This window comes from Cinclus cinclus, chromosome 1, assembly GCF_963662255.1.
Source record: "Cinclus cinclus chromosome 1, bCinCin1.1, whole genome shotgun sequence".
NCBI classification, from domain to species: Eukaryota; Metazoa; Chordata; class Aves; order Passeriformes; family Cinclidae; genus Cinclus; species Cinclus cinclus.
In genome coordinates this window covers 82439341-82462841 of record NC_085046.1, presented here as the reverse complement: position 1 = coordinate 82462841, position 23501 = coordinate 82439341, and the positions used below count along the sequence as shown (strand labels likewise).

General features: G+C 37.9%; 1 protein-coding gene across 1 annotated transcript in view; it reads right to left on the bottom strand.

Moving 5' to 3' along the window:
- The window catches only part of ABCA13 (ATP binding cassette subfamily A member 13), a 169151-nt gene extending 149939 nt beyond the window's left edge, over nucleotides 1–19212 (bottom strand). Inside the window, 8 exon segments of the mRNA XM_062499970.1 lie at nucleotides 1389–1522; nucleotides 2582–2697; nucleotides 4712–4875; nucleotides 6007–6035; nucleotides 6898–7049; nucleotides 15173–15293; nucleotides 16426–16519; nucleotides 19144–19212. Coding sequence (XP_062355954.1) covers nucleotides 1389–1522; nucleotides 2582–2697; nucleotides 4712–4875; nucleotides 6007–6035; nucleotides 6898–7049; nucleotides 15173–15293; nucleotides 16426–16519; nucleotides 19144–19212 — 879 coding nt within the window.
- Nucleotides 19213–23501: the final 4289 nt, after the last annotated feature.

Genomic DNA, 23501 nt, shown 5'->3' with positions numbered 1-23501 from the left:
GATACAGTACACCTATAGTAGAATAACTATATTGAAACAACTTCTAAAGTCTAAAAACTACTGATATAAAAAGCACTTAGTACAATGATACATCTCAAACAGTGATTACATGCAGCAGAGTAGTTTTAAATTGAGGTTGATGGGTTTCAAGAGAATGACCAAGAGAACAAAATTTTTTCCTCAGACTAATTTTTAAATTCTGTGTTGAAAGATTAAATATTCCTAAGCCTATAAATATTATTAAAGCTTACAAAAAATAATGCTACACATTTTAATTCTGTTGTTGTCCTTCTGAGATATTTTACATCCTTGCTTCTTTCAACTTTGACCAGAGAATTCATAAAAAGTTTTGCAGGTGTTTAGACACCAAAATAATGGGGCATTAGATACAGAATTGAAGTGCTTGAAACAAACACTATCCAGGATTCCAGACTTAGTTCTTGATAGTCTTCAATGTTCTAACACAAGGACAAAATATTGAGACACTAGTTTAAATAGTTAGCAAGTGAGTAGCCTGGGATTTCACAGTCAGCCATATCTACAAAGATGCAGTTGAATATAGCTCATTTGATCAAACAGGCTCACTGATATTTTGTTAAAGGGCCATTAAAGGTTTAGGGATTTTTTAAAATAATTTGTCCATTTGTTTAAACCAGCTGTTTTTGCAATGAGCTCTTCTGGAATATAACTCTAAACTGCAATATTCTACAAAAAGCAAACAGATTTCACATAAATACCAACATGTTCTATTAAAGAAACTGTGGACTTAAGTACAAATTCAAAAGATGTTTCCCATTTTCTGGAGTTCAAACCAGACCACCATGACAGACCATTTTGGTTTAGAGGATAGGTTAGAATGCCCGATATAAAGAAAGAGATTTTCTTCTAAGTGTGGTGCATCACCACTGTGACAATTCAGTCTAACATATTCATATAAAGACTGCACAACTGGGAAGAAAGGACTCTTAGTTTCCCTCGATTTACACACAGTAGACACAGGTATTCTTTGTCCAGCAAACCAAATGAAAAATGCTACCCAACAAGCTAATCCTGTCAGACTCAAATCAAGGATTTGGTTTAAAAGCTTAGTAGAGCAATATTCAGAATTCTCCACAGGATTGGATAATAAACTCAGGATTCTGCCATACACAGTTGTGACTTCAGAGAAGCACAAATTCATTAGTGTACAAAACTAGATCTATCAGTATATTCATGTGCAGAGATGTCAGCTAAAGCTAAATACATTTACTTGATGGGAATGGAGCCAGGATATTTAACAACCTTGTAGCTGCTTCCCAACACTAAATTTTGTAACGCAGGAAAATACATTCATGGTACAAGTGAAAAAAAAAATTAGAGAAAGACACCAAACTTTTCAAATTATTTACCTCTGTTAGTTGTGCTGTATAACTTAGCAGTTTCTCAACACAAGGGCCATCAAAACCAAACCTGGATTCAAGTTCTGCTTTCACAGCAAGTGGATTCCACAAAACATCTCCAAAAGAAAGATTGTACTGAAAACCTGAAAGAAAGGAAATCTTTTGTTTATAAAATTCATTATTTTTATTTACATTGTTCCTTGGTGGTTCACACTTGTTGAAGTCCAAGTGCCATGTTCCCAGCTTTTTTGGAGACAGCAGGATATGTGCACCTGAACACAAATTTACCTAGAATAAAATCCATAATTGCACTAGTGGTAAAGTCAGTTAATATGATGGCATTTCAGCAGTTGATATGATGATGGTGGGATGCCCCTGCATAGTGATTGCCAACAAACTCCATAGGGTGCCATTCTGAGCTGTGCAGTCATGCAAAGGTGTGTGTGTGTGTACGGACTGCATGTGAATCACTACTGAGAATGAGAGCAGTGGGAGAATACCAGAAGTTCCACAGAAATCAAGTTCATCCTCTGTGCAAGGGCTCCAGCCCATCATCTTTGCCCTACATCAACTTTCACTTTTGCAGGTGAAGTGGGATTTAGACTTCATATTACTCTTAGCCTGACCTTCCATACCAAGCAGACAGCTGCACCTATATATTGTGAGCTTCAGTTTGCCCATGAAACTTGCTCCTGATCTTTTCCTGTTTTCCTGGGGCCAGCCAACCTTCTCCAATTAAACTCACCTTCAACAGAGAAGCAGCAGATGGAGAAATGTAACCCTTCAGCTGACAGCAGAATTTATGAGAACAGAAGAATGAAGCTTAAAGTAAACCAGTCATAATGCTTAAATTAACATGCATGTCCAAAACAAAACATTTTCTTCTATCAAATAGAAGAAACTGTCCCTTGTATTGATTTAGTTTGTCTCCAAAATTCATTGCTGACAGATCATTCTAAACACTATGTATTACACCAGTTCGTCTTTTGCTTTGCTTATCTGATAGTTGCCAGAGTCTGATAAAATTTAGTTATTAGTGTTGGTCTTTAAAAAGCACATCAGTAAAGAGCAGGGTTAGCACTACAGCAATATAGTTTAGTCTCTGCACATTAGGAACTTGGCAGAACATCCAACAGTTAACATCCTATATTTCCAGCATGCATATGAGGAAGTTCAAAGAAAATCTGAAGTAAATTTCTTACCTTCTAAGCTCCTACCCTGTACTGATGCAGCAGTCAAATTCAGTGCCATTTTCACCAATTCATAGAAACTTTGGCCCAGTGGCATCATAGGTAAATCCTTCAGTGATGCCAAGGTACTGAAGTGGAAAATAAAACAAAAATCAAGCTCTCTATACACCCAAAAGCTTGAAAGGACTTGCTGGAAAGATACAAACTTCAAGCAACTGAATAATAAAACACTTTTACTGTTAAAAATCCATTGCTTTATGAAATTAGAGTTTAAATGAACAAAACACATATTGAGATATTACAGTTAGAGTATCAGTCAACTTCCATTAAAAAACTGTGTCCTGAGAGGACCAACGTGGTCTTAAAAAAAAAGAGAAAAAAAAGCATAAAGAAAAATAAGAATGAGACTCTCATAAACATTCTCATCCCCACAAGAAGGCAGGATCAACACAGAATACTTATATTTTACTCCCATCAATCTGCAGGGAAAAAATATTTTTAAAGCAACGTAATACTTAATCTCACAAGAAGTTAAACAAAGTGCATTACAGAATGCATTGATAAAAATATATCTATTGAATTTCTTATAAGTCTCCATCACCTTCACTGTGAAAAAAATGTCTCTGTTTACGTAAATGAAACTTACTACTTAAAATTTATGCAACATTTCCTACAGAGCAATCCTTTCTTTTTATGCAAATAAGAATCCAGTAAATCCAAAGATGGTCATGTAGATGTGAAAAGTCCCTGTTAATTACCTCAGAGACACAACAAATATGGTACAGACCAGAAAGTGGGAAATGTAAATTCAGAACCTTTCTACTAAAGGGCTAAATTCTGCCTTAGATAGGACCTCTAGAATATAGTATAGTAATATGAAACTAGTCAAGAAACAAGCATTGGGTTTTGTGGTTTGCTTTCCCTATTGCATTAATGAGGGTAAATTTTGTCACTGAAGGGTACAGAGATCTTAAAAAAAACCAAGCAAATAAAAACATCAAAACCATATGTAAATATCTGAGTCTCCTATGTAGTTTTGCATGTTAATAGCTCAGAGAACAAGCTGGAATAAGGTTACAAATTACTCAGGCATAAGGGAAAAATAAATGCATTTTTAAAATCAAGCACCAACACAGGCACAATCCACATATTGTAAGAGACTTATTTCCCAGTTTGAAAAAATGTTATGTCATCATATTGTTCTTATCTGGGTGGGGAGCTATTTTTTTTTTTGTTTGGTTTGGTTTTTTTAATTTAAGAAAAAAAAAATTAAAAGGCAGTGGGATGATAAAGGATGGCAGAACACAGTAATTTCTCATTCGTGATGTTTGGCCCCCTGCTTCCTCATGGCCTAAGGCTGGTGAGGTACATGGCCAGTCTTGCACAGGCACCCCGGTTCAGAGAGCTGCTCTTGCTTTATGACTGTGTTACTTGACTACAATGACAATTGCTTACCAAACTGTTACAACAAACTGTCTACCCTGGCAAATACACATCTGACTTTCACCTAAAAATTACCTTATTTTACTGAAAATTCCTGTAGATGCATATCTTGGTCTATGCTTTAATTCTATGCCTTCCTCTGAATCCAATTGTCCTTTACCTGGTTCATAATACAGTCTGTGGATTTTCTTACTGCTTCATTTCTTGCAAGTGAACACCTAAACCTGCTTTGACAGCAAGAGGCTTAAGAAACAAAATTCAGTAATTTTCCTGATACTAAGTGCTACATATATTCAGATCTCATTAGGATAAAAAACTATTATTTTCTTATGTTCATATGTATATGTTCTGTCTTTCAAAGACCCCTGAAGTACATTACAAGGTCCAAAGCCATATAATATGATAGGCTAATTTCAGGCATGGCTATCATGAAGCTGCTTATCAAACTCCTAAGGTATCTCTGTTGAGTTTGGCAGAGATGTAAAACACAGTTATAAAGTAATCAGTCTGGGTGAAAATTCCTAACACAGTGTTAAAAAAGCAAAATCTGCCAAAGAGAAGAAAATTTTAGCCTATTTACACTATCAAGGATGCTTATTTTATTAAGTAGACAGTGAGAAGAACAAGAATTACAAATTCTTCTTGTGAGAAGAACAACATTTTAAAACAAAGCACTTTCAAGAATGTGAAAGTACTTACTTTTGAATAACTTTTAGAAACTCTGTTATGGTAGCTAACTCATCTTCTGTATAAAAGCTGTCCTGTTCAAGATGAGGGAGTGAATGCAGAAGGTTCCAGAGATATGGTTGCTTGTACAGATTTTCTGCTCTAGAAATAATTTTCTCTGCTTCATTCAAATCCATCTTCGGGTGGAAAAAATAAAAATTACATGCAACACTTCCAATAACAAAAAAACAAAAACAAAAAGCAGGTGCCTATTATTTCCCTGATCCTCTTGAATTTTAAAACATTCAAAATATTTTTCTGAAGTGGAAACATACCTCTAGATTTTGTAATATGCCACATTACTGTGGTGGTGTTTTGAACTCATAGAAGCTTTTTTCTGATATCTCTCTGCTGTGACAGCAAAATGGAGCTGGAATTAAATCTAAGGCATCTCTTCCTACTCAGAAGTGAAACCAAGGGAAGGATTATCTTTGAGCTCTCAAGCACAAGAAACTCTTTAGCCCTGCAATGAATTTCTAAGTCTAGGTAGTCTAGCCCAGGCCCTGCCATCTCTTGTCTCACAGCTCTTTGCAGGGCTTGTGGGGGGCTCAAATAATAACTTGTAAGAATGCTCTTTAAATATGAACTGCCTGGGATAAACAAAATCCTTTCATAGGACTACACAATGTGATGCCTATGCAAAGCAGGATTTATCACACTTTTTTATTATGCAGTCTTTGCTACTCAAAATTAGTGTCTCACTTGGGCTTTTTTGCACAATGGTGACATGGGCATGGCTTATACAAAAAGAAGCTTGTGCATACAAGCTCTGTTTCTAATAATGAACATCTACAGACAAGCTAATATTTTCTTAATGTTGAGAAATATATTCTATCTATTCTATATTCCATTCCAGAAATGAAATCTCATGGCTATGGCTCCTTTCAATCAATGATCTTATGAGCAATTACAAAAAATGTGATTGTAAGAGTGCTATCTAATTTCAAGTTAGAAACTTGAATTTCAAATTTCTAGGTTTCACAAAGTAGCAGCAACAATCAATCAGATATGACTTTTAAATTGCTCCCAATAAACCAATATCCTTCAAATAGTTGTGGATTGTAGCTACTAACAACCTAGACTGGCTTAAATAAGCAATCTAGAAACCATTGAACATTATCAAATTTACAAAATATCATTTTTTCCTTCACACTTTTTTTTAAGATAGTTTACTTGAACTTGACAGGATACAAATTTCTACCCATTATAATAGAGGTGCCTCAAATCCCAGAACTGTAATCTAGAAATAGTCTGTAAAAAATACTTACAGTAAGAAAAGTGGTGATGTTATGGAGCCCTGTAAAATTAAATATTTTCCTTTAAACATAAGCATTATTAACTTTAGAAAAATTAATATTTATAAGCAAGGGCAAGCAGTGCAAAGGATGTTTCTAGAAGAATAAAGAAACAACTAATGAAACATGAACAAGTTTCATGAATAAGAAACAACATGAAACAACTAATGTCCCAAAGATAGCAGTCCATTTGATTTTCTATGCATCCCAATACTTCAAATGTAATCACAAAAACAATTTAAAAGACATTGCTTACTGTTCAATTTTTTTAGTGAGGCAAAATCATCATATCAACGCTAGATGAATGTCCTAGCTACCAGCCAGCCAGGCATGAAAACTATGATTTCACCAAAATCCTTCTGCTTGAAAACTCAGCCAGGGTAGTGGGAGAACTTCAAAGCCCCCCATTACAGCAACAAGGCTGTGCAATGTGGGTGGAAATGGAACAGGAGACCCCGACCCCGCTATTCCCAGTATCACACTCTGTGCAAGACTGAAGGTCACCTAAGGACACCAGGTATGAGCTACTGTTGTTTTCCATTCCTATACTCTTTAGTACAACAGAAAAATATGGGGAGGGAGAGCTAAATCCTCATAAACTACTTTTGAACGCATGATAGACCAATTTTCAACTCAGTGTTTTCATAATTCTCAAGTATATGAGGGCACAGTTTTAGAAAGCTATTGCTTTTTTCTGTTAATTTTAATGGCCACAGTGTTAGTAACCATAAAAGTGGGGTTTTTTTAAGATCAGCTAAAATTTTAGTTGCCTAAATTTATTTTTAAAATCAAACTATTCTTTTGTTTGATGGCTATCACTAACCAATAGGCAAAGAGATTATTTTTAGAAAAATCACAGCCTACCTGAGAGCCTTGAGTTTTCTTCCCATAGCTTTTCTAATACCATGGCTTTCTCTGTAGTATCAATAAATTCCTTTGCAAGTTCTTCTATCTCTTCCATGAAGTCTAGATCAGGCCTAGTGGCTCTCTCTGGACCACTCTGGGGGCTTGCACCATTTTTTGGTAGAAAAAAGAGGGACAGGTGAAGTAATACACTGAAAGCAGCTAGCTGAAAAATGTGTATATATTCACAGCAGTATTCTGATTTTTTTTTTTTTTTACAATTATGTGCTTATACAATTTCTATTCAGTTCAATTTATTAGCATGCAAGCAGCAGCACTGGGTCTCAAAACCTTAGGAAAGTGAGCAATGAAAAATTGCTGAGGTCACCTATGCTGATTTTGGCAGCAGCCAAGAACAGACACATCCAAAAAGTTTTTAATGTTTCTGAACACACTCAACTTTTCTCCCCTGGATTAACATGTGTTCTGGTGGCAGTTCTTTGACGAGAAAGTTCAAGATTTCTTATGGTATCTAAGGTAACAGTTTGTTTTTTCAAACACTTGCAGCAATGTATAAAAACAGTATTTTATTCTTACTACTGGATTTTTCCTGATTTTAGTTTGCAGACATACCACTGGTTAATGTTATCACTGTTATCTCTATCATATTGTTATCTGGTGACTATTCAATAGCACAATTTTCTAACAATATTTTTAAATGAAACCAGAAGTTATTTACATACCTCTTTGCAAGACAAAATTACTTAGACCCCCTAAAACACCATAAAAAAGGGAATAATTACATTTAGCACGTTACTAGGGAGTTGAATTCTGTTTTATCGTATAGGAGATTCAAATTATCTCAAGGGCTACATCCTGTCTAGCAAAAACATTGCTATTTTTTATCAAAAACATAATTAACTGTCACAGAATCAAAGAATGGGTCAGGTTGAAAGGACCACAGTGGGGTCATCTGGTCCAGCCTCCCTGCTCAAGCAGGATCATCCTAGAGCTCATGGCACATAGTCGTGTCCAGATGGTTCTTGAATATCTCCAGTGAGGCAGACTCTACAATATCTCTGGGCAACCTGTTCCAGTGTGGTCACCTGCACAGTAAATAAGTTCTTCCTCATATTCAGGTGCAACTTTGTGTTTATCAGTTCAGCCCATTGCCTCTTGTCCTATCCCACTTACAAAAATATAATAAAGAGTTACATTCCTTTCCCATCGAGTTTATATGCCAATACTTGCTTTCAGCACAATTTTTACTTATTGAAAGAAAAGCCTAAAGAGATCAATTCACAAACCAAAGAAAGCCATAAGCCACCACTTCCATTCTCGCAATTCTCTTTCCCTCCCTCCCTGATCCTCATTTGTTCAGAAACCCACAGAGCTGTTTGCAACTTTAGATTAAGGGTAACAAAGAAAATTTAATCTTAAAACAATCTAGTTCTTAATTGTTTTAGTACATCTTATTTTGATCCCAATTCAGCCAACAGACAGCAGGATTTTGGAAAACTCTTTCACCATACACAAACTTCAGTGGGCTAAAGGGAGAACAATCCTCAACGTATTTTTTCCTTTTAAATGGAGTTTTAAAAAGCAGCTTTCTGTTGTTCAGAAGGTGGCTTTTAGGGTGATTAGAGGTTGTACTTCAGCTATTGCCTTTGAAAACTACCTTGTAAATTCCGATATTACCGAAACTTCCTCTGCCCAAAACTTCAGACAGCTGAGAATACTCGTGTTTAGCAAAGAACTGAAAAACTACCTACATACTGAAACTTCCTAGCACTCTGCTTTTTGAGCATGAGCAAGAAGTCAGCACTTGACCGGAATAACAGCAGCCATGGTCAGAATTTTTAAAAACCGAAACTCTAGCTCTGTTTCCATGGGATTTTTCACAGGTTTTGGTTGTCTTGGGGTTTTTTGTGGGGTTTGGAGGGAGTGGTGGTGTTGGGTTTTTTCCAATACTTGCTGAATTTAAATTGAAAAACAAACTCTCCTAACAAGGTCCCTTAAATAACAAGTATTCAGAGGAGGGTAGTATTTCAACCCACATTGTTTGCCCTCCAAATTAGACCCAAGTCTTGCATCCCCATCTACAAATCTCCTGGTTTTAAAAACATTGCAAACAACAATGCTCTGGGAGAAAAAAAAGCCTTACTCACATAGGAGCACACATCAGGACTCAATGCTGTCACCAGGGGCTGCTGGGGATGCCTGACCTCCCTGCCAGCAGCATGGGACACAGATAGCAGTGACAGAAGGAATCAGCAATTCCCTCCACTCTATCCCCATCACCAACTCTACTGCACCTTGGATCTGCAAAGCTTGGGTTGATAAACAACAGGGAAACAACAACAAAAATCATCCTCTTGGATGTGTTTTAGCCACTTGTTTGATGGACAGCAGAAACAGATTAGATAACACAGGTTGAATTGACAGCATGCTCAGCTGGGCTGTCCCTTCACTGTTCCCAAACTGGAGGACTAGGGACAAAAACTCCTGCCTTGTGAGGTCCCACAGAGTAGATGGGGCTGGGAAGATACACTGACTAGAAACATTTAAGAAAAGAGCAGTCAGCACTTTGGAGCATGGTGGCTCTGAAGAGCTACAGGGCGAAGTGCAGGGAAAAGAACTTTGATAGCCAAAGTGGAGAGGGAGCTGAGAAACTCTAGGGGGATGTAGATATTTAGGGTATGGCAAAAGGAGCAAATCCAAGGCATAAGGCCCAGCTACTACAGAACAGAAGGCACATGTGCAATCTGGAAGACCTGTAGAAATGTTGCTTTCCTAAGCCGAAGCCTCTCAGTGGTCCAAGAGCAGCTGTTTGGACATGCTGGCTGTGAGCTGTGTGAGCTGTCAGCTCTGCAGGGATTTCCAGAGCAGCAGCCACATTAGCTAGCTGCCATTTGTGACCTTCTTTTGCCATCACTGCCACAGACCTGCCTCTCATTATTCTTGGATCTGAGCACAGCCTGTTTTTGAAGGGGAGATGACAATAGGCATAACATTGGTTATCAAGCTTCGTTTAATGAAGCAGATTAAATTATTAGAGAGTTCTTATTTGCTGAATATCTGTGCTAAGATAAAGGATTTCACGTACTTTCAACACGGCAATAGAGGACTGTATTTACCTCCTAATGAGACTGCTAAAACTGAACTTTTAATTCAGCACAGGTTACACAAAATTGCAGGAAGTTATCATCATCTTGCCAGAAAGATAAGAAACTACACTTCAAAGCCAGCTGCAGAGACAGTCAAGGCAAACAATTTTCAGACAGTGTGCCAACAATACTTCAATGCTGTACTACTACTCTCCCAAAGCCTTCGATGTGTGTTTTCTGGAGCAGGTGACATTAACTCAGTTGTGTGTATGTGTAAAGGAAGTCCAGCAGCTGTTCCAAGGAAATTCCTAGCAGCAGTTGCTAGGAACAGTAAAGAGGGGAAGCAAGGGATAATAAAAAACACAAAAGGAGGAAGCCATTAATTTGTAGGAGAGGACATACATAATTAGAATTGGGGTATTAGAAGAAGTGGTTGGGGAATGTATATCTAAAATTTCATTATGGTCCATGGTAGCCCTCCCCTCAATGGTACATTTGCACAAAGTTCATGAGAACAGAAATCAAACTAAAGACATACATTGGTACAAACTTTGACCATGACAAAATGCTGCAAAAGAGAAAAAGACTTTGCATCTCTTTGAGCATGTAAAAGCAATTGTCATTTCCTAAAGCCATGACTCAGAAACATTAATCCTGTCCAATTTACTCAGTTATTCAGGATAACAATACGAGCATTTCAGAGTTCATCTGAGAACTGAACTCTGATGTGAAATGCCATTTAGATTAGTGATTTTCATAAGTTTTTCAGCAAACTCATCTCAACCTCATGCCTGTCACCACATTAATAATTTCTCTCTAAAATTGCAAAGCCCTAGCTGGCTTAGATTCTGCACCCTGTCAGGACAGCCTGGAGACATTAATACCAATACACATGATGGACAACAACATACTGTGTGTCTCTCACAGAAAGATCTTTCTCTTCCATGTTGATACAATTATAACCTTCCTAAAATGCAATGGAGTCAAATATATAAAGAACCAAAAAAAAAAATCTTAATTGGATCTAAAGTGGAGAAAACCAATGCTTAAATTTCATTTTCTCCCCAGCTCTCTGGCAATCTATAAGAAAGAGTACAAAAATTGCTTCTGTTTCCCGACTACATAGCCCAAGACTACAAAAGCTGGCCCAGACCATACAGAACTAATATTGCAGTAAGTTGCAGCAGCCATAAGCTATCTTGAAGAACTATTTCTCATTTGAAGATATCCCTCATTAAAGAAAAAACTGACTCTTTAAGCAATTCTTACACAAAGAATATTGCTGATGCTTAGACTTTCCTTGACTTTGTTCTTCCACACATGCTGCTGTACATAAGCTCTTCTGATGCTCCTCCACTGGAGAACCACAGAGGCCCAGGTTTGAATAAAACAAAAGGTTTAGAACAGTAAGAAGAAAGGGGCTGGTGGGAGCAGGGTTGCTCCAAGCTAGGAGCTGAGACAACCCTGGAAGAGTCCATGCCCTCTCTGATGGGACAGTTCACCCCAGAACCCCAGGACGCAGGCAGACACAGGGGTGTGTTACAGGCTCCAGAGACAGCCCCACAAGGCAGGGTGAGCCCAGGAGCACAGTCAGGTGCAAAAGGAGACAAAGCTACCACGTGGGTATGAGTGGTGCATCCAGCAGAAGTGCCAGAGACAGACCTGGGCTTCTAACACATCTACTGGGTGAGACTGCTCAGGCTGCTGCCACTTGTAGCTAAACAAAGAGAAATAAACTAATGCACTTAGGAGTAACATTTTAGAGTCTTGCTTTAATTATATTTGTGATTCTAGGTCTGAGAACAGCTTAATTTTCTTTTAGGTATGGAGAGGTCTAACTAACATAAATCCCGGAGTCTAGACTGCAAGGCCAAATCCCACCACATTCTGCAAGGTTTGCCAGGGAATCCAGAGTACTGGGAAATCATGATGCTTCCATGCACATGCATGGAAATGTGAAGGTGTAAGGCCATAGGACCCTAGGCTTGTGGGTTTTTTTGTTTTATTTGCATGGTCTCAATTTTAAGCTGTACTCCACCAAAGTGAGGTGGGGAGTGGAACACTCTGGAAGGAGCAGGGAAAAATGCCCTTTGCCATGGGAGCTCCTGAGTACTTCTTTGTTCCACTGCTCTGAGATACCAATGGGTGTATCAGGCTAGGGAATCATATCAGCGAGCTGTCAGCAGTGGCTGAAAAGAGGACCAAGGAGCAAAGCTCTTGAAAACTGGATGATTCCCAAAGTATCAGAGGAGGTTTGCAGCAGATCTTGCTGCAAATCAAGGTTAATGTGGCTGTAGGCTTCATCTGGCTCATCTTCTCACCATATCACAGGCTGTTGCCTGAAGGGACAAGGACACATCTGTGAGGGCATGGCCAGCACCAGGATAACTTCACCCTGAGCTCAGCCCCCCTCATGGTAGGGGCTGCTCACTGGCAAATATTTATTGGTGGTTTATGTATTCCATGGAGGTTCCAACAGTAGTCATTGAACTACTTCCTCCCAAAGCCAGCTACTACATTTCAAACTGATAGCACCAAAGTGGTACACACTGTGAAAAATGGCCGTGTCCATGTAAACTATGCAGTTTCTAGCTCACCCTTAATAAACACAATATTACTGACATTAAAAAAAATGTTCCTTTATCAGACCTAAGGTTTGATATAAATCCTCAAAGGGAAGATAACTGGCATTAGTATTCCTATGCCACCCCATCTCTCCAGTCAACAGGGACTGGATTCAGCTATGTTTGACTGATCAAACTGACAGTCTACATTCCTAAGGCTGTTGGCAGCCAGCATAAGTCAGAGCAGCCCTGAGGTTGACTTAATTTATACTGATGGACCTGGTGGAACAGGCTGACCTCAAAATGAACTTCATCCTTCCTTTTTTAGCCTTTTTCCTTACCTAGGCTATATGCTACTCAGTGTAGCCTATTTAATGTATAAATATGGACACATTTTATTTTTCAATAGAAAAACTGAAAGCCATTGAATCATTTCCCCAGTTCTTAAGTAGGTCTAAGACTGCCTCCAGGAAATTCTTTCCTGATTTTTTATTGAACTGGAATGTAATTTGGGCAGTTCAGTGGAAACAATGTAAATATTCATGCAGAGCAGTCAATACAGTTCATAGTTTCTAGAGAATTAACACATTTAGATAGCATGTGCACTAGTAATGTAAATAAAAACTATACTTTTAGGGAACAATTTTTTAAAAGGCCAGAGTTACAGTAACTCTTTAACCCAGTAATATAGAATTGCTACTGCAAGTAAGAGGCTACAGGTTTTGTGCTGAGTTTGAAAGACCACGGCACAGGGACTTGCCACCTTCAATTTGCCTGAGCTTGTCTTGTTTCATTTTGACTTGGATTAGCTTTACCTTTTTTAATTTTCCTGGCCAGACAACTCTGGTAATTTGTTGTATTTTCACTTGTCATTATATAAGACCCTCACAGTTTTATACAGATAGAATTAGCAAGTGACCATGCAGTGCAGAATGAGATATTTATGATTAACAAAGAAGAACAGAAGGTCCAGTATAATAGCAGAGGCCATGAGAGGTGGGGACAGAGTATAGTACTGGAGTGTCTGGGATGATAAGAGGTAGGGAACAGACTGACATGAGGATCCCATAGCTATAAATAAGTCACCAGTGTTCAGTTAAAATTCTGAACTATAGCTGGACAAAGCAAATTTCTATGTATCAAGAAAAAATAACAGGCAGCTAACATATGCAAAAAATGTCATATTCATTCAGGTCTACCACATAAATTTGAATGTATCCCAGGGACTCAAACCAATGGAAACAAGCAAAGTATAAAAACACACTAGCAAACATAAGTGACCCCAACTGCACCCTCAAGTGAAAAAGAAGCTCTCAACACCACATTCTTCCAGGTAAAGGACTGTGCATCATGACTTGCCATAACCCCATCTCCATCCTTCTGCAGCTACTGATATGAACCAGAGAAGCAGTGGAAAGGTGAGTATAACTCCAGGGAAAAGACTAGAAACTCAGTGGTCATCACTGAGTAACAATCTTAATTGTATTAGTAGTCAGAGAAGGAAGAGAATTTTGATACTGGTATTTTTGTCTGTTAAGTATCTCGTGCAACAACACATCTTCATTAATAGTGGCTTAAATTGTTAAGATTCAAATTCTACTAAAAAAGCCTTGCTTTATGTAGAAAAATTTGCCCATAAACAAGGTTAATTTTGCACAGTCTTATGTTCAATCAACAGCTCTTTACATGTACAAATAACTGGAACAAACCACCTAGACCAATAGATAAGTATTATGGTCTATTACCATGGTACTGAAGCTTTCCAGCTGGCTGTATGCTAAATTTATTGCTACCTGTAAACCTCTACAATAATAAACCATATATATTCAATGCTCTGACACACCTGGCTCAGCCCTCTAAGATTTTTTGGTAGATATTATCAATTTTCTAAGAATAAACATACAGATATAAACATATATATTCTGATTAGTTCACCCTAGTTTGACTTTATTGTAATATGTTTTGAAAGGATGTTTACAACTATACCCTTCAGTCAGTTTACACAAGTGTCTTTGCATCTCAAACATTTTTGAAGGAGATTAAATTACTTCACTTATAGAAAACTTCCAAATTCAAATAAATCTTTTTTCTTTCTGCATTCTAGGATCCTGTGACAAGGACTTCTTATGAGAAACTTCTTCCAAAATTTTTGTTACTTCAGAACTTCTGCTATTCCTTGTTGGCTCTTTGTGGGTCTTACATGAAAGTTATTCTTGTTTTCCTTTTCTGGGTTCACTTCTCCCACTATGTACATTCCCAAACTATTCGAAGATTAAATCCACATATAATTTTGGTCCTCAGCTTCACTCTCATGTAATAAAAGACTCTAGTAGAAGATGTGCTCTCACATGGTAGCAACAAAAGGGAAAGAATATGACAAGGTGCAATTTTACCCAAACAGTGTTCAGTATCCAAAATCAGCATGAAATGCCCAAGAAATGCAAACAAAAATTAGCAAGAGGTAAGGCCTTACATCTCTCACGATCATGAGAACCCTGAAGGAAACTTTCAGCACAGAATAGCAATGTTCCCATTTGTCCTGTCTACAAGAGGGTGAGAACTTTTGCTGTAGAGAAAGATGCACTGTGATGACGACAGCTCCATCAAATTCCCATAACTCACCCAAAGCGGCTGTGCCTCTGTGCTGTGTAACTGGAATTCCTGCATCTGGAACCAACATTGCAGAAAAGGGTCCTCATGAAAGGATAAAGGCCCCTGCTTGGTAAATCACGAGCTTCTAAGTAACCTAAAACCAAGCAGCAGCAGAAGTAACAGCAGGGACATTGCATTTGCAAACTGTACCCTCATATTTTGTTCCCCTGTCCTAAAAGGCCTCTTTGTCACCTGCAAGCAATCAAGTTGTGTCAGTCTCAGGTGTCTCATTTAAGAAAAACTCAGTCATCACAGAAAATGAGTAATCTCTGTATCAGATTGTGACAACAAGCTCTATGTGACATTTGAGAGCAATTTTTGAGAAGCTGATTTTCCTGGTAGTAACATTACTGCAGTACCATGTGGTTGCTAGCCTCTCTGCTCAAAATTGTGTGACCTGGACTGGAATATAGAACTTCTGCACAAAGTGGTATTTCCTCTTTTCTCACAGGCTTTCAAAAAATGAAGGAACTGGTATTCAGCAATGTCTGAACATCCATCAATCAAGACCATCTAAACAGCACTTTTCCATATGTCTGAAATTATCCATATCTCTCCATAAAGTAAATGTATATAGTGCAGGCTAGATTGTCTCCAGATATTTTACTCTATAAATCTGGAATTGTTTTACCAAACTGATTTTAAATGTAATTAAAGCTGGTTTATTCCCATTTTACTGGCATTGGTGAATAACGGAATAATAAACTGAATAGATTATAATATCATAAATGATTATTTTCTAAATGAAGTTCTATTCTGACAAGATAAAAGCAAAAATAGTTTTATAAGCTGGAGGGAGTCATAACAAGTTTTGAAGTGTTAAAGGAAATAGAAGAATTTAACAAAATACTAATTTTCAGTCCTAGGAAGTGGGTAGGGGTAAGGTTCATCTTGTCTAACTGTAAATATCCACCTCTGAGGCAGTCTTCGAAACTCCATTACTCAGTAGAAAGCAGTAAATACAACTGAACCCCAAGCAATCTCCCTTACTCCAAAGCTGATGTTTAAAACTTGTTTTACCTCTCAGATCTTAAACTTTATATCTCTTTCCCACAAAAATACAACTTCATCAGATCAGTAGCTGGACAACATTGAATCCCACTCTAGGACTCTTTCCTTTGACTGTACAGCATCTAAGACCTCCTTTCTAGGATGTCTTTTGTGTTTGCTAAATAGTTCTACAAGTAGAAACAACTAAAATAGAACACAAGTGAAAAGAACCATACAATTTTCCTTGTATTTTGGGGGCTCCTGGAAGCGGACAGCAGCTAGAATCAAGAAAAGTACACATGGCCACAGTATTTCAGTGAGAGAGAGGACCTGAAAAAGAAAATCAGAACGTCAGTCTATAGAACACAGGGTTTGGGAATAAATCATTAAAGTTCATGCATCTTTTAATTTAAAATAAAACTACTAAATATCCTCTCTGCAATGATTTAAGGAAAAATAAGATCATTAAAGCAAGCTAACAACTGACACTTCTATTTGAAATCCTTGTGACTAGGTGAAATACACTTCTTTCAGAACAGAAAAGTAGTTTTCATTTCAATTTATAGTGTTTGTAGATACTTTTCTTGGGTGAAGACAGAGAGTCTGGCAAGGTGATGACAGTGACCTTCAGCTTTCCCATACCTGAGCCTCCTAAGTAGCCAGCAGGATTCTGCACTTTGGTGCAATTCTTCATGCTCCCCTGACCCCTTCCTGGTAACATACCTCCTTGTCCTTCCCTGGCTCCCTGGCTGCTGCCATTCCATCCTTTCTGTCACCTGCATTCAAATGCTCTCCAAAGCCCCTTCATCATCTCCAGGAGGAAAGACCAAGTGAGACCAAGCTAACAGGCCTGAGGCTGCCCACAGCCACGCATCTCATATCCCAGTGTTCCCATTTCCAGGGCCGCAATGACAAGGCACACAAGCCGATATGCCACAAGACTCAGATTTTAAGTGTGTCTTCTCTGAGCAGATTGCACATACACAGTGCAAGTTCATGACTCTGCAGAGAGGGCACAAACTCCCAAATGAATTGGAAGGGAGATAAAAACACAAAGAAAAGAAATTGTCTCAGTTTTTATCAGCAGGAAGGAAGAAACTGCCATTGAGACAAGTTTCAATGATTCACTGATAACAGCATTAGGAAAGTGTGAATAGGGGACTTGGTAAAGAGAAACACAGTAGAAATGACAGCCACACTGAAGATCTCTCATTAGAGGCTGTTATCTTCTCTGGTGCATACTGGGAATTTTATCTCTAAACTGTCAGAGTTGAACCGTATCCCATCACATAAGTGATTCCTAAACTTAGGCATGTCAGAAAAATGCCTAAGAATCATAACATAACACAACAAAAGGTTTCCTGAAATTCAGGGAAATTGCCATTTATCTAAACTGATCACACTAAAAAACAATATAGGAGCCAACTTAGTAAAAGTGAGGATGGTGCTTTCAAACTTTTAGGGACCAGCAAGGGCCAGCTGCTCCCCAGGGTGCAGAGATTTATGCGTAACAGTGCCACCCAGCAGGGCAGGGGACAATGCCAGGGACCCCAGAAGGGGAGCAGGATAGCCCCCTGCTATCACAGCCAGCCTCAACCAGGAGTCCAGACCCTCAGTCAGTGTCACAGCAGGTCAAGCCAAACAGTGGCCAAGAACATGGCACTCATGACACTTTGCTAGTCCTCACTTGTCTTCCAGCCCTAACTGCTGATAAATAACCATGAGGAGAAAATTGTCCTACGTAGACAGAGCTACATGATATGGAACAGAAATGAGATCTTTCAGGAGATGTTTGAGATGTGAGACAGAATGAAGTTTGCTTTAGATCACCCTTACAATTCCTAGATTGGAGAAGTCTGCATCTGTGAGTGAGTTCTCTATTCAGGAAATCTACCAATTAGACAAACTTAAAACTTATGTGAATTAAGATTTTTTTTCCTTCAGAAATATTTGAGGAAACACTAAATAGAACAAGAGATACAGAAATAGATCCACATGCAGGAAAACAGGAGATACAGAGAAGCTACTTGATGCACACCAATTGAACATACAGGACTGTTCAAGCATGGAGAAGAATATGATCAACAACATCCCTCCCCCAAAGTATATTTTATATTAGAAAATATAACTTTCATTTATTGGGGGAATATTTTTTTCTCGAAATCACAATTTTATTGAGGCTAAATATTTCTGAAACTGAAAGCTGTGTGTTTATTTAATTGAAATAATCCCATCTAAAGCAGCCAGCATGCTTCATTGCAAATTCCTAGATCATTACAGACAAGCGAAATCAGTGTGAAACTATTAACTGAAGTGACCATTTTTTTCCCCACAACAAATGTTCTCTCACTTGAGAAAATTCACTTCCATCTTAAAAAATAATTTCAATCATAGCAAAGGTGAAAGACATATCTAATTTTCATCATTTTAATTTTGACTTCTGTTGAAGTAGCTGCCACATTATTTTGCATATTGGAATTTAAAAGGTTAAATTAAGCTTTGGAGAGCAGATAAAAAAGGAAATTTAGAAGTTTATACAATTACAATATGCAACACATTCCCTCTGCCTAGACTTTGATCACAGTCATGCAAGCTTTCTTACATTAACTATAAGCACCTGCAACATGAAGAAAATTGCCACTGCTTACCAGCACTGCTAGTATCTAATATTAATTAAAAGATAAGGAGTGATTCTTCAAAACTTTTATGAGATTTGTCTCATTTGCAGATTGGGGAGCATTGCTGTATTCAGCCATTTTAGAACTAAAACAACACATTGTTCTCTACTTGTGTTTTTAAGAATTAGGTGACGAAAGACAAAACAAGAACCACTTGCAGGCTTGCAGCCTGTCCTTAACAAACTACAGTGAAAAGGAAAAATCGATAGACACACTCTTTCCAACAGATACTAAGAAATTTTAAATATTCGTTTTCAATCATTTCCAGACACTCACCGGTTGCCTCACACGGCAAAGCCAATTTTTCCAAAACAGAGCCTTGAATTGGTGTACAGCGTGCCCCATATCTTCTTTTCTTTCCTTCATCCACTTGCAGAGTGGCTTCTTAGGGGCTTCCTAACTCAGAATCATCTCACCAAACAGTCCAAACGTATTATTCAGAAGCTGATGAATTCCAGCACTAGTGAATAGTACAAGAGATTTGCTTGCTTCCTGAGAAAAGATGAGATTATATTTCTGCCTCTTGTTTTGCTTTCGTTGAGGAATCTCATCTTTCTGTTTTTCTTCTCAGTGCAATGAACAGTAAGGGGATGGGTTTATAGAAACGCCTTCAGGCTGCTTTCCTCTACAGCATACATTCTGCACTTGTTTCTACTTTTCTGGAATAAAAATGAATGTAAAAAATTGCGGGGGGGGGGGGGGGGAGAGGGGGGGAGAAGAATATGTAACACACATTAGTCTTTTTCTAAAGTTCTGTGACTTTTTGTCACTTTTAGTGCTTCTCTCTGTTTGCAGATGTTTATATTTTTGGGGGAAAAAAGGTAGGAAAATAAATAGGAAAATAACACTGTTTCACCACACAGCCCTAAAATGTCAGTATGCTTCTAGAATATCCTTGTAAGGACACTGTAGTGGTCCCAATGCATTATCATGTGACTGTTGAATTTCCTCTAGTAGAGGGTGTATATTTGACATTTCATTCTCCTTTACCTACATAGAGGGAGAATATTCCAACAGTAAAATTCTCTTTTAATTAATTGCTACATGCTGCCTGGGATGAAAGTCAGTCTCACAGCAGCAGTTCCTTCAGCAAAGAGGTGAGAGAGCAATTCCTCCTGCAGAAGGGGAGCATGTGCAGACCTGTGGTAGCAGAGCCAGTGGGAGACTTAGCAGGAATGTGGTGGTGCAGAGGATGACCACCCTATCCACCAGGAATTACACTGTGAGAAGAGGAGTAAACTTTCTGGTTTTTTTGTTCTACAGAAATGAATTGCCTAAGAATCTGATCCCCAAAATCTCTCTCTATGGTCAACAGAGACACATAATACAGCCATTATATAAGGTAATTCAAACCACCTAGAATGAGTCATGATTCTCACACACACACATAGGACAGCATGATGTTTGAATAAATATTTTTTATTTCTTATTGTTGTTGTGTAAATTGCATCACTGCACTTTCTACAAATGTATTCCTATTTAATGAAAGACACATCCAAATATTCACAGCTATTTTTCCCAATTAAGAGTAAAAATCCCCCAAAATATAAAAACATTTTGGATACAGAAGTCTTCAAAGAGGAATCCAACTTCCTTTAGATTTAAGCCAAGGCAGCAATTTAAAAAGTTAATAAATCTGCTACTTCTGCAATGAACATCTGTGCATCCACAGGTCTAATTAGTTGTGCCAGTTTCTATGGGATGAAGATCAGCTAGTGTTGAATGCCTTAACATCCCTTTCCCAGGCTTTGGATTCGGGTCACCCAGCAGCACTTTTGGCCCTTCAGAGCATTGTAAACTTTGTTACTCCACTACCTGGGAAACTGACAAATTAGTCTGTTAAAATGGCTGTATTTGAAATGGTGCCAATTTTTTTTTAATTTTTAACTTTTCCATGGTTCAAGGAATAGAGAAAAATCCAGACTAAGTAGGTGTCATGAATTCATCAGTTTTACATAGTGGTCAAAATCACCTCCCAAAAAGCAGAAATCACAGATGAAGCCGTGGCAGGATACAACTAGCTAAACACCTTCATTTCTCAAATACGGCAGGATTTCCTTTTATGTTCTCTGAGACTGAAAAAATTACTGAAGTAATAATTTAGTTAAAATAGAAATGTGAAAGTCCTCAGGACATACTGAAAAACTAAATAGTTTAATGTTTACCTGAATGACATTAAGCACATAGGTACCTTTGAGTCAGGAATAACTAATACCTTACCAAGGAGCCCCACTTCACACTTGGATGGCGCTTCTACTTTTAGTCAAGCAGTGCTAAAATCCCTGCTGTTTCAGAGTAATGGACAGTCATTTTCCTCACTAGGATCTGAGATAGCAATGATGCAGATTCTGTGCACAGCAGAAATATGCATTTTTAAACAAATATTTTTCAGAAATTGAAATACTGTTAAATGTTAATATGTGGGATTACACAGCCATTCTGGAAAGCCAGGGAACAGAATCTACAGAATGAGATTTGTAGGAAATTATAAATTACTCAGCATAATGAATTACAAGCAGTTACTTATCAAAGCAACTGATATGGAAGAGAGCTCCTGTCTGTAAGTGTGTGAGCTAAAGCAGCTAGCACAAACAATTTGCCAAATTATTTTCAACAAGCCTTTCTGCAAAATTTCTGCTCATCCAACTGTGATGTGTTAATTTGTTATGCTCTATATAATTACATTCTCATAAATGTGCATTCTATTTTCATGGTAACAGGAACCAACTACTTTATATGCAATTAGTGTCCAGTACTAATGAACTACTGACTCCCCATTTTACTACATAAGACACTCAATAGACAAACACTTTTCACCATCAAGTTATGATGACTTCATTTGTCTCCTACTTCATTAGAGAAGTCTCTCACTTCCTATAGAAATTAATTCTTGAGTAGTTTGGTGTCCTCCAGCAGCAGACATGTTTTTCCTAGAATGAAATTAGGGAAACTAAAAGATATCCCTTGAACATTCCACCAAGAACAATCACTGCAGCGACATTTTGGGAAATTTCAGAAGACACAGATTGTATGAGCTTGACTGTATTATTTTGATATAGATAAATATGAGAATTATTGAGTAGAAATATGAGAATTATTAAACCAAACCATCATCCCCCAATCCCACATCAAACCCTTGGCACAAAAGATATAATAATATGAAAATGAGGCACAGAAGCAGAAAATCAAAGAAGTAATGAATATTTTTGGAAAGATGTATGAGCTATATTGCTGCCATCCTGGAAGCTCTTTTGAATCCCTAAGTTTCAAGTACCAACCTGGCAAGTACCAGCCTTAAATGTCTATATTAACTATATAATTAATTCACTATAAACAACAGGTAATAACTATATTAACTAAGTGCTTTCAGGGCTCCTTGACCAAGTGTTTGTACTCAACAGCAACATCTTGAGTATTGCAGGGCAATTTAGAAAGCCATGGATTTCATCATGTGCTCCACTCACTCCTTCTGGAATGTTAAAACAAAACAGACTCAGAATTGGGTCTTTGAATAAGGGCAAGACAGTGTAATCTGCCCTTTTTTGCTTCTTCTTAGCTTCAGCAGGCTTTGTCTTAGTTTTAACTTAGAACTTTTCTCTTATAATATACAAGTTACCCAAAATCACTGGGGCTGAAGAGGCAGAAAAACTCCTGCCAGCACCCAGCTCTGGTTTTAGAACTTGTCTGCTTTATAATATCATACCTTCAACAGGCCACGTCTAGCCTACAGTTTTAATACAATGTAATTAGAGTAGGCTGGCAAGCACTTTCAAAGAATCACAATTTTATATGTTAAACAGGTTAAAGCCGGGAGCCAACAATACTGATTGGTATAGACAGGAATGCAGTCAAATCATGTGAGAATATGGCTGAGAATCTGGCAAACTGACCTATTTTCCTATCAACACCCACCTCTTTCACAAGGTTTATTAAGTGATCACAAGGTTTTCCTTTTAACATTAATAGGAGTGCTACTTGTAAATATTTACATGGGCCAGAGCTGTGTTCAGACAAAGTGCCTGCAGGATGACATCAATTAGTAGCATCATTCCTGGGCGACGCTTCCTGTGTGCAAAGTTAGGGCCTGATGAAAAATGTTAGTTGTGGGCAAGGTCAAATAATGGGGCTGATTAAAGTGGAGCTATATGTTAAACCAACAAAACAGATCAAATCTCCCAAGGAGGCTGGTAGTTTGTTTGAGCTTCTGGGGAGCTCTAGGAAGTTTACTCTCGTAAAATGACAGACTGATAGGAAATTGAATACTTTCTCACAGCTACGAGCTCAGTGCCAACAAGAAGAGTCTGGAACCAGACCCATGTGTCATGTAAAACCAGCTCTTGTCTGTCTTTTGCTGCTGCTTCCCTTTGTTTGTAGCCCAAGCAAAAGCACTGCACCTGTCAGCATTACTCTTTCCTCTGCTAGTGTCCCACAGAGTTTCAGATTTAATATTGTTCTGTTCAGCAACCTCCTTTCTCTTCAGCAGAAGACTTTCTGGATTTGTAATTTAATCCATACTCTGGAGTATAATATTAAATGGTAATTATTTTAGGAAGATAAAATATGACTTTTAGTCACTCAAAGATTGAGAAACTTTCAGGGAAAGAAAACTTCAACATCTTGTAGAAAACCATAAT